General features: G+C 44.2%; 1 protein-coding gene and 1 pseudogene across 1 annotated transcript; both read right to left on the reverse strand.

The window, feature by feature from the left end:
- Nucleotides 1–5,731: 5,731 nt before the first annotated feature.
- Nucleotides 5,732–6,124, reverse strand: LOC123446309 (protein disulfide isomerase-like 1-4). Its single transcript, XM_045122977.1, has 2 exons — nucleotides 6,014–6,124; nucleotides 5,732–5,879 (listed from the first exon to the last, which is right to left on the reverse strand). Exons 1-2 carry the CDS (start codon nucleotides 6,122–6,124, stop codon nucleotides 5,763–5,765), a joined length of 228 nt encoding a protein of 75 aa, XP_044978912.1. The 3' UTR covers nucleotides 5,732–5,762.
- Nucleotides 6,125–6,966: 842 nt separating this feature from the next.
- Nucleotides 6,967–9,904, reverse strand: LOC123450391 (annotated as a pseudogene).
- Nucleotides 9,905–12,097: the final 2,193 nt, after the last annotated feature.

Here is a 12,097-nt window from a genome sequence, read left to right on the forward strand (position 1 = left end):
TGAGCTAACTTTTGCACATTATGGGATGTTAGAAGATCGGCATGAGAGCTTGTGAGCATTACATGGTTTTCTTCCAACTTCCCATAATTGCTAGTTAGTAAATCAAGTTGAGCACGTAGCTCAACATTCTCCTTCAATGTTGATACTTCAAATGAGGTAGAGTTAGACGTACAAGTATCATCAACAATATGAGAGGAGTAAGTAGCAAATAGAGACTTCTCATGAGTAGATTGAAGCTCCTCATAGATCTTAGAGGTTTTGATGAGCTCTTCCTTGACATTATTGCATTCAAGGAGAAGGACCTCAAAATCCTTTTTAAGTTTATCATGAGCAACTTCAATCTCTCCTTTTGAAGATCTTAAGTCTCTACATGCTTGATGACTCTTCTCAAGTTCATGTTCAAGTTGTTCACTTTTAGCTTGTTCATGATTAAGTGAATCATTACAATTTTTAAAGTAAGCAAGAACATCTTGGAATCTTTGAAGAGCGTTATTTTTAGCTTTATGAAGAATTTTACTGATCACATAGATATTTTCAGTCAAGTCATCATCATCATCCTAATCGCAAATATTATCGTTATTGCACAGGGAAGATGATACCTCATTATTACCTCTTGCCATGAGGCACATGTGAACTGGAGGAGTTGATGATGATTCTTTTGGTGAATCATATTCTTCATTAGTCAAAAGTACTTCATATTTCTTGATATCCCCTAAATGATTAGTCATAGAGCAACTAGGGAGAAACAAGATATTTTGATCAAGAGGACACGAGGAAGCAGGCATATCACCACAGACATTTGTCAAGGAATCTTTAGGTGAAATGCATGACCTATCAGCACAATAATTTACACTATGTGTGGTGCTAGATATGCTCGTGTCCATAGAGGCTATGACATTTTCATCAACATATATTTCTTCACTCACCATGTCATTACCTTGTGAGATTGAAGATGCTGAGGTGTGCAAGCAATGAGATATGGAAGTAGTGGTGGACTCTTTAAGATCGAAAAGAGTGAAGAGTTCATGCACCAACTCCTTCATCATAATACCGTCTTCATCAAGATTGGACCCACCATATATATCTTCAAGTTTAGTCCAAACTTCATGAGCTGACTTGCAAGTCAAGATAGACTTAAACACTTCAGGACTTATGGTTCGATGAATGGCAAGAAAGGCCTCACAATCAAGATACATTTCATTAGTAGATGAAGATGCATCATCCTTTTTGTCGGCAATCCCTCAAGAACAATTCTTAAAGTATTTGGGCCCATGGCCCGAAAGTGATGAAGCATACGAATTCTCCATAGGGTATAATTTGTGCCATCAAAGTCCAAGATGCCATTGTGCACTAATCCAATAGTCGACATCGATACTCTCTAGGTCGTGAAACCTAATTAAAGAGAGACCTAGCTCTGATACCAATTGAAAAGACCTCGATGGTGCCTAGAGGGGGGGTGAATAGGCTATTTAAAAACTTCTTTGGATTTGGCTTGAACCTAATGCGGAAATAAACTAAGAGGGTACTTGTCAAGCACAAATCCTAAATGCACTAGGCACTGCAACGTGTATCAACAACACGATCTACCAAGATGGACACAATACAGTTACTAACAAGCACAAGTAAGTTACACAGACTTACTTGAGCTATATCACACGACAAGTAGGTGAACAACACAAGATACTAGATCACACTATATCAACACGATGTATCAAGGGATGCAAGTATGAACGTGTGGATATAGAGGGTATGCTTGAATGATTAATCTTGTACAAGAAATGGCCAACACAATATAATGAGCACAAGCAATATGCAATGTATGTATGCTCAAATAACACAAGTAAACCACAAGTAAGGAGTTAGGGTTAAGGATAACCAAGGTCACTGAGACGAAGATGTATCCCGATGTTCACTTCCTTGGAGGGAAGCTAGTCACCGTTAGAGAGGTGGATGTTACCACGAAGGCACACCAACGCCACGAAGGCTCACCCTATTCTCCCTTTGAGATAACACCACGAAGGCGTTTCTCAACCACTAGTGGTAAGTCTTTGAGGTGGCTTCCAAACCCTCACAAACTTTTCCGGGGGAAATCACACGGATTGATTCCTCTCCGAAGAACTCCTACCGCCTAGGAGTCTCCAACCTCCAAGAGTAACAAGATCACGGGGAATGCTCAAAACTTGCTCAAATCACAAATAGCTTGGGTTGAGGGAAGGAGAGGGAGACGATCTATCTTTTGATTGGAACAACTCTCAAAGGGGCTCACAAATGCTCTTGGGATATAAGATTTGGAGTGAGCAAATGTGTGTGAGGTGGAAATGTGTTCTTATGAGGATAAGGCTGTGTTGCGCAACTCTCTCAAGAAGTGGGAGGGGGTATTTATAGTGGGGAGAGAAAAAGAGCCGTTGGGGACACTTTAAGTCACACAGGGTCCGGACGTCCGACAGTTGTCGGAAGTCCGGGCGTCCGCGAGGGGTCGGACGTCCGACAGGGGTCGGTCGTCCAAGGCCTGTAGATACGACTGAAACTATTTTGAACTAAACAGCGACCGGACGTCCGACAGGGGTCGGTCGTCCGAGACCTGTAGATACGACTGAACCTATGTTGAATTTATCAGCCACCGGACGTGCGGAGAGGACCGGAAATCCGAGTTATACAGCTCAACTTCTACTGGTGGTAGGTTCCGGATTTCCGACGGGTGCCGGACGTCCGGTGCTCGGACGTCCGGAGGGAGCCAGATTTCCGAGATATAGAACTCAACTTCTACTGGTGCAGGCTTCCGGATTTCCGGGACTTGGCCGGACATCCGGGCCTCAGACGTCCGGAGGGAGCCGGAAGTCCGAGTTATATGGCTCTGATTTCTCTGGTATAGGATTCCGGATTTCCGAACTAGTCGGTCGTTCGGTCCTCGGACGTCCGGAGAAGGCCGGATGTCCGAGGCACTGGTTCTGTTTTTAGATAACAACAAAACAGTGGAGATGTGGTCTGAGCAGAAAGTGATGATGTAGTTTGAGCAAGTTCATCGCAAAACTTGTGATCCCCTCTTAATAGTGTGGGATCCCTAAGGACTCAAGAATCATAAAAGAGTACTGATGATCCATACTGGAGTGTATACTTTTATTCGCTGATCATCACTTCGCACAACTAACGTCAAAGGAACTGATACCTTTGAGTTAGCCCTTTCACCTGAGCTTGATGTTGTAGTTCCTTCTTGGCTCAAGTTGAAAGCAAGACATGATGAAGTCTTCAAGTAGCTTTCCCATACACAATGAAGAAAGCCTAGCTTATGTATTCATCTTCATTTGTCCATCATGTGAACATCCACAAGAATCAAGCATGTAGTGCTCAGGAATTCTTATCTTGATCTTGTCCTTGTTAGCACATGAAGTTGTCCTTATCAGCACATGATCATTGACAATATTTTCAATGATATATTCGTGCTGATCCACTTGAACTTGCACACCACAATCTTGATGACGATCACCACTTGACGTCATCCTTCATTGGTTGTATGAGATCTTCCTTTTGACGCAAGCCCAATGGAAGCACACCTAACCCCCACACAGGAGTCTCACAAAGACCATGGGTTAGTACACAAACACGTAATGGACAATGCTTACCATACCATGGGATCACTTGATCCCTCTCGGTACATCTTATACGCTTTGTGTGTTGATCATCTTGATTTACTCTTTGTCTGAGATCTTGATCAACCTAGTGTTTCTATGACCATTCTTTGGATAATACCTTGAATAACATCTTGGTCATCATATAAACTCCTTGAACCCGACAGATGGACTTCAAGAAGTGCCTATGGACAAATCCTATAAATATAACTTAAGGCAACCATTAGTCCATAGGAATTGTCATCAATTACGAAAACCACATGTGGAGATATATGCTCTAACATCTAGAACACACAAGTCACAAAAAGATAAGGACTATTGGTTACTATGAGAGACTTCAGATCGTCCATAACACACAAGTTTGTATCTACATGCACAAAGTGCAAGCTCCAAAACACTCGAAACACCAAATGGTCTACAAGACAATAAGGTCCATGATTACAGGTTGGTTGGTCCATAAACGCTAGAGAGTCATCCTGTCCATGTGCATGAATAGGTTGAGTACCTGAAAACATTTTGCACAAATTTGTCAAGAAAGTGGAACCAGATCAAGTTGTTAAAATCTCATATGGGTATTAAAAATATTCGATCAAAAGATTATCATGATATCATAGTTAACAATATAGTTTCTATAAAAGTTATAATCATCTCACATGCTATTATATAGAACTATGTTCCAGTGCTTGTAATTTTATCAACAATGAATGCATTGAGCATCTTAAACAAAGATTGTCATGATATCATAGTTAACAACATCGTTTCTATGTGGTTACTAGTCGATTGCCCGTGCGTTGCCACGGAACATAAAAAATGATTGATGTGTGTGCTCATTAGTCAAGTCCAACATAGACGGAATTCATGTTTATATGGTGGAAACCACTCGTGTGTTGTCCTTCCGTGCCCTCCCTCTCTCATAATCACTATGCACACATGATATGTACTTTGTAATTTTTGAATGCATGTGTCGCATATGATTTAAAGTTGTGTTGCGACAAATATTACCTTGGGTTTCCTTCCTTCATACAATGATCACCACACACCCCTTATGTCGCTTTTCTTGTAGTCATGTAAACATAATGCATGAGAAAATTCTTGTCTACACCAAACATAGTCTGATTGTATTCAAACATTATTATTTTTTGTTTCCAACTGAAATGGGTTTTCAGGAAGCTATTCTTGGAAATCGGATGCCTGGAAGAAAGTAAGGGCACAACTAAGGTAGAGCCAGCAAAAGAGAGTGTTGGCTAGTAGCTTATTACTCTACCTGGCACGTACCTTTCCTTGAAAAATAAACACAAGTATTTTATTTTCATTCATGTGAACATGACTGTTTTTACACATGTTTGACAAATGAACAACATACAAATAGCACATACTCTCCATTAACCACCACTAATCTGCAATGTGGTATTTGTCGAGAATTCTATCCTTATGACAGGAAATCTAACTGCACTCTGAATTGTGGTATCCTGAATGTGAGGTGCTCTGCTCATTTTCAGGAGCAGCCCAGTGGCAGGTTCATGATCGTCGCGCCTTAGTTGCGCTCATCATCTATGGGCTCCGAGACCACTGAAGTGCGTTGCTCGATCTCTTTGTTGTTGTTATGTCCAGTTTGTGATAATTACTGACAATAATGGCATGTTTGTTCATTCTCACTCAGCAGAGAAATGACAGCTTGCTGGGCAATGGGGTCATTGGCATTCTCGCCGAGACTGTCAACATGTGGGAGAGAAGGGCACCGTTAACCCCTTCACATTGCGCCCGTCTTGTGCTCGGAGGAGGCAGGAGAAAATCCGGTGTGAACCGGATCATCGTACAGCCAAGCACAAGGAGGATACACCATGATGCTCAGTATGAGGATGCTAGGTGCGTGATTTCAGACGGCCTGTCTGAGTGTGGCCTCATTGTAGGCATCAAGCAACCAAAGGTAACATTGCAACCAATTAAGCTAGATACTCCAGTTGACTTTGATTTACAGTCTGTATCACAGTTATGAAAACGTTTTGAGAGGTGTTTCCTTGTGCAACTGGAGATGATTCTTCGAGATAGGGCATATGCATTCTTCTCACACACCCACAAGGCCCAGAAAGAAAATATTGTCTTGCAACTGTTGACCATGCTCTTACCATTTTACTTCTAATCTGGTACTGAATTTGCAAGAATGTTTTCAGAAATTACCTTAATGTTGTCCAGTGATATTTCACCATTGAAGAAAAACTTCTTAGCGTCTTCATTCCGAGTGTAAGCAAGAACCTGCAAAGTAACCGAATCAGAATGTCCAAAATAGAAAGAGCAGACACATTAAAACCAAAGCCAAGTTGCTGCATGCTGTTTATGTGCAATAAATCGATACATAGAAAACATGAAAAATAAATAAGAGGTATTACCGTGGTCTCTTGTCCAGTAATTCCAAAGTAATTGGCAACAGGTTCACCAACTTCCTCATTGTCACGCTCCACAAAAACAAATAAAAGCTGCATTTCAGACACAAGCCACATCAGTGCTTAGTGAGACTCCACCTCAGCAAAAACGCACGAGCCACAAAGGAAATAAGTGATGGCTTGGATTTGAGTATAAAACGTGGAACATGATAGAGGAAAAAGTTCATGAAACACTGGTCCGATCAACAAAACAAAGTTCCTTTCCCTTGAATGACTTTGCTGTTTCCTTCAAGATGGGCAGGAATTTCGAGGACTCCTTTGCAACAGCGAATAGCAAAATCTGATTTTGAAATTAGGATACAACACATCAGCAAAGGAGTAATAATACATGGGCCGAGAACATGATGAAAATAAAACCCCATGGCATACAACATGACATACTTGCTTCTTGATCAGATTATCAAAAATCGCAGGGGCGGTTTCCTGTGTGAGGGTGGTGATCAATGGGATTTTGTTCGCCGAAACAAACTCGGCGATCGCAGATGCTCTGAACTCACCATCTGCAAGACACACGGTAAACTATTGTCGAATTTAACGGTCAAACAAAATTTGGATTACTTAAGTACTGTAGGAGATTATTTCTAACCCAATTTGGATGTATGTAGTTTATTTTCAACACGAGTATCAGTAACTTTCTAACCATGGCCAGTGAGAATCTTCTTTTACGCCACGAAGAGTAACCAAGACATCTTTTAACCATGGCAAGAAATGAGGGTTCTGTAAATTACCTTACGAGTATCAGCTCAATTCAACATCATACATAAGCATTCATCACAATATTTCTTCAAGATCAAAACATCACAAATCGGTAGCTACATAGCAAATCTACATGATTTTTTTGCAAAGAAACAGAGGATGTTCCTCACCTTGCAGATGAGCTCATGCTCAGGCTCCAGGCTTCAGACTCGGAGGAGGGGAGGGGGAATGGGGCCCGTCTGTCGAACCGGTGTGTCAGGATCAGCCGTGTAATGTCGTTCGTGAGACGAGTTGCATATGAAAACGAGCTTGAGCGGAGAGCCATCATCACCGGAGTGCTGGTTGCTCAAAACAACTATGCTGATCACCTTGCACTTGTCACGGAGCTGTTGTGACAACTTGTGTTCATCAACGGACCTGACAACCCAAAGGAATTGTTTGCCGGAATTGCACAATCCATGGCCTATCTCCTCTAACTGGGCTTGGTCGAGGTTAGCGACCGTCCCATAGGAGGCATAGACCACTGAGGAAGGGGGCTGCCTATCCAGCCATGCCATGAACGGTGATGTGTTGTCAAAGAGGTCAAACCCATAAGTCTTATTGGACGGCAACCGATCATCGTCCAGGTAGAACGACGACAGCGTCGGGCCGATGGTCTTAACACGCCATGTTGATGCCAAATAGTCCGCCTCCTGTTTGAATCCATATGTGTGTTGAGCATCATCACGTCTGCGCTTTGATCAATCTTTATCTAAGTTGGCAAAACAACAAACAGGTGGTGTGCACGCGCAAGGGGCCTCACCTTGGTCTTGAGATCATGGAACGAGTTGATGAACACGTCGTCGACATCCTCCAACCCATCGAACTACCCGACCACCGCGTCCAGTAACAGACGGTACGACTCCGGCGCCGCCACGAACGACGGCACGTCCTCCGGCCCCAGGTCAACGCTCAGCAGGCCCCGGAGCGCGCTCCCATCCACGACCGGAAGGCCGACGCGGCCCGCGTAGACCTCCTCGTAGACGACGTCCACCGCGCAGGACTGCGAGAAGAGCGCGGTCGTCGGCACGCCGGCGGCGCGAGCCATGCGGCCCGCCCAGGGCAGGTGCGTGTTGTAGACGAGCACGCGTACGGGCCTCCCCGCCCCGGCCTCGGACAGGAAGAGCGCCTCGAGGGTTTCAGACCCCGCGGCCGCGAGACGGTGGACGTACTCCCTGAAGTCCGGGCAAGGTGCCATGTCGCCATCGTCGAAGCCGTCGGAGATGGAGGCGACGCGGAAGGGGGGCAAAGGGGGCGGGACGGTGGCGAGGAGGTGGCGCGTGGTGACGAGCCTGGGGCAGAGGCCGTGGTATGCGAGGCGGTGACCGAGCTGCAGCATGGGTTGAGGTGGCCCTGCGCCTCCGGGAAGGCGAGGAGCAGGACATGGCCGCCGCCGCCGTCTGAAACAGCAAGGTGGGAAACCTAACCTCCCTCTTCCTGCTGGTTCGCGGTCGCGATAGGAGCAGAGAGATATCTTTTTTTGTTTGTTTTGCAAAACTACTAAGGGCGCACCACCTACAAATGCGCCATTAGTAACCCTGGTTACTAATGGCACACCAGCTGGTGGTGCGCCACTAGTAGTTTTCCAATATATATATATATATATATATATATATATATATATATATATATATATATATATATATATATATATATATATATAGTAGTGGCGCACTGGGTGAGTGGTGCGCCATTACTAGTTAAACTAGTAATGGCGCACTCTGCCCCGGTGCGCCATTAGTATTTTTGGAAAAAAAGTTTGTTAGTAGTGGCGCACCGTGTGTGTGGTGCGCCATTAGTGTCCATCACACTAATGGCACACTTGCACATGGTGCGCCACTGCTATATAGTAGTGGCGCACCACTTGTCTGGTGCGCCATTAGTGTCTATATTATCTATAGCCCTTTTCCTAGTAGTGTTTGACTCTCTTTCCTACCGAAGTGCTGCCGAAATTTCTATTGAAATCCTGATTGTTCCCCATGTCAGTCTTTATCTCTTTGCAACCTTCAATGATCATTGGTTTCACTCGTTTGTCAAAGAAGAAACTAATTTATACCTCTTCCTTTTCTCATCCCCTTCCCCTTCTCATTCTTAGATCTCGGGTTGAGATCCCTTGTTAATGTAGGAGAGTTGTAACAACCCGGAACCGACGCTCCAGAAGATTCCCCTTTTAATTCTGTTATCACCGTGTGATTATTTTGTTTGTCACATTCATCATCACGTCATGCGCATCATCCAGATTGCACTAGCACTACGTTTCCGCTGTTTTTCAAAACTTGCATCCGTTGTTAGTTGCCGATTTTCTCTCTATTTTTGTCGTTGACCGTTTTGGGACCAACCACACACACATGCGCCCGCGACATCGTTAAAATATTGTTTTTAGAAGTCTGTATAAAACTTCCTCAGATTGGGTTGAAAGTTGGCGTGCGGTATTCTTATAGTGTAGGTAAGGCTCCTACCAAATTTATTTGCAACCAGAGTCTATTTCATACTGAAACATTAAACGTATAGTGACACTATAGCCCGTTAAACCGCACACATTTTTGGTGCTTAAAGTCTGTCACGGGCTGCTCATTTCCCTCTCTTCTCTCCGCCCAACCACTCCACACATCCCAACCTAGATCCACCTTGCCCCTCCCTCCATTCGTGGCCTTCGGATCGCGATCACACGGACGTCATCCAACCCACCATAGACCATTTCCTATATAAACCCACCTTGTGGAGGGAGCCTCTCACTCCACTAGGGTTTCCCCTTGTCAAATTTGCAGCTACCCCCCTCAAAATTCTACCTGCTAGCTCCACCTCCTCCCAATACTGTAGCTCTATCCCCCAGCCAAATCTGGCTCTCAGATCTGAAATTTGGCGTTAAGAATCGCCAAAACCCCCACCCCGAACAATGTCAGCGCCACCACCCGCACATGTCCGGTGACCACAGCCAACCATCATGCGCCGCCAACCACGGGAGGATCCCAAGCTCCCTGCCCCGAGAACAAACCGGATCACCACCACCACAACCTCCCGCGCCTCCCATGCGCAGCAACACATGGGAGCACCACCACCTGAGGCCGCCCTGGCGAACGAGAGGCTCGCCTCCAGCCGCATCCCCGCCGCCCTGTCGGCCAACCAGGTTGCCGAACCGCGCTCCGTGCCCTCGCCACACTCTCCTCCTCCCACCGTGCTAATCCATATCTCATGTCTTCCTCTTGTAGGAGCTCCCTGCCAGGGCCAACCTAAGCTCGCCGCCACCGCGTCATCGCAATCGGGAATGGGGGCCGCTGCCCAGATCCGACCGTCCCTGCCGCCCAAGATCGCCACGTCCCCTACCCGAGCCATTGCCCCGTCGCCCTGTCGCCATGGCTGCCTCCTGCCTCCTTCTCGTGCGGGAGGGAAGGGACGAGCCGACAATCGCGCCAGCCTAGTCCACGGCCTCGCCCAGCAATAGCCAACCGAGCGCGCTTCGCCCCGTGGACCGGCCCACACACTGCAGCAGCCCAGCCCCGCACCGAGCCGACCCGTTTCACCCTGTCCGAGCTCCCCAAGTCCCCAAGCGCGCCAGCCTCCTCTATCCAACGCTCGGGTGTCATATAGCTATCCTGCACCCTATGTCTCTATTTAGGCCCATGCGAGTTTCGGCACGTAGAAGTTGTTTTTCAGATCCACAAATTTATTCAATTATCTAGGACATTTTATTTACGGAAAAATGCTTTTTTAAAAATTGCTAATAACGAATTAGCCATTCATCGTATTAAATCAGCATGAATATGTAAAATGTCCAGAATTGTGTGTAGATTAATAATTTACCAATTTCATACATGTTAAAAATATTTAAACTTGTCGTTTGCATTGTTTTTCGTGATGCCTTGTTAAAATGATTTAATTGATAACAAATTACCCGTGCATCGGATTAAAAAACTTTATGCATAAAAATGTTTAGAATTTCGTGTAGATTAAAAATATCTATTTTCAAACATGTTAAAATGTTTAAACTTGCTATTTAATTAAATTTGCGTAGAGGCCATGTTAAAATGGTTTGTCTCATAATTAATTAACCGTAGCTTCGATTAAAATGACCCACATATGTAACTTGTCTAGAAAAATGTGCATAACAACATGGTGGCATTTATTTTGCTGTTGGACAACTCTAAAATTATTTAATAGGTAGAACATTACCGATTCTTAATTTGCATACGGGGACTTCCCGGAATTCGTGTTCGTTATTCCGGCCTCATTTAAGTTTGCCTATAATTTCGTGTAGTTTCATAATATCTTGTTGCATCCATTTTAACATGATTGTGGCTGTCATTTGCATACATTTCGAATTCATGGCATATCATCTAGTGTTGCTCATATCTTTTAGACCGTAAATCCGTTTTAGATGATCTATATATGTAAATCGACTAGAACGACACGTAGGATCACGTGGTCACTTTATTTTGCTATTTAACAAATATCAAATATCTTTAGTTTAGATCTAGACCAATTTCGGAATTAACATATGGGGTCATTTCGGAAATGCTATTTTTTGTTTCTGACCTCATTTAAAATGCCTAGATAGTGTAGTTTATTTATGCTTCACCTCTTGCCATGTTTAACAACATTTAATATTGGGGTGTACCTAAACAGGAGTGAACTAAGTAATTCAATTATGGAGTTTCGTCAATATGCAAATCGTTGGATAGTGAGCTTCATTCAATGTGTAGGATTTGATTGTTGTGTTTTGTCATACCATGCACAATTAATTCAACATGCATCATATTTGCTTGCACATCATGTCATGAATATGTTGTGGTGTTTATCGTGTGTTGATTGTTTGTTTCCGTATTGTTTCTTCTCGATAGAGTTCCAAACCGCTTCGAAGTGTGAGGATTCGTTCGACTCGTCTCCTTCTCTAATACGTTCTTCTTCCAAGCGAGATCACACTCAATATGATCATTTCCCTAGATGCCACTACTATCATTGCTATGCTAGTTGTCTCGTTTCTATTGCTATGTCTCGCTGCCTACCACATGTTATGGCAAACCTCCCAACATTGCCATGAAAAGCGTCTAACCCTTCCACAGCCCAGCAAACCCTTGGTTGGCTATGTTACCGCTTGCTCAGCCTGCTTATAGCATTACTAGTTGCAGGTGCAGTTGCTTCCATGTGCCAATATGGATTCTTTTTATATCACCGTATAACTACTATTTAATTTAATGCACCTATATACTTGTTAAAAGGTGGAAGGCTTGGCCTTCTAGACCGGTGTTTTGTTCCATATTTGCCACCCTATTTACTTATGTACTAGTGTTATGTTCC

Source organism: Hordeum vulgare, chromosome 4H (genome assembly GCF_904849725.1).
Source record: "Hordeum vulgare subsp. vulgare chromosome 4H, MorexV3_pseudomolecules_assembly, whole genome shotgun sequence".
Lineage (NCBI taxonomy): Eukaryota > Viridiplantae > Streptophyta > Magnoliopsida > Poales > Poaceae > Hordeum > Hordeum vulgare.

What these genes read in the sequence shown, in the direction of transcription:
- LOC123446309 (XM_045122977.1), bottom strand. Translation starts at nt 6,124, where the DNA reads ATGTGGCTTGTGTCTGAAATGCAGCTTTTATTTGTTTTTGTGGAGCGT. An exon ending in TTACTGGACAAGAGACCACG is followed by an intron (nt 5,880 to 6,013) that starts GTAATACCTCTT and finishes GTTACTTTGCAG; the next exon opens with GTTCTTGCTTACACTCGGAA.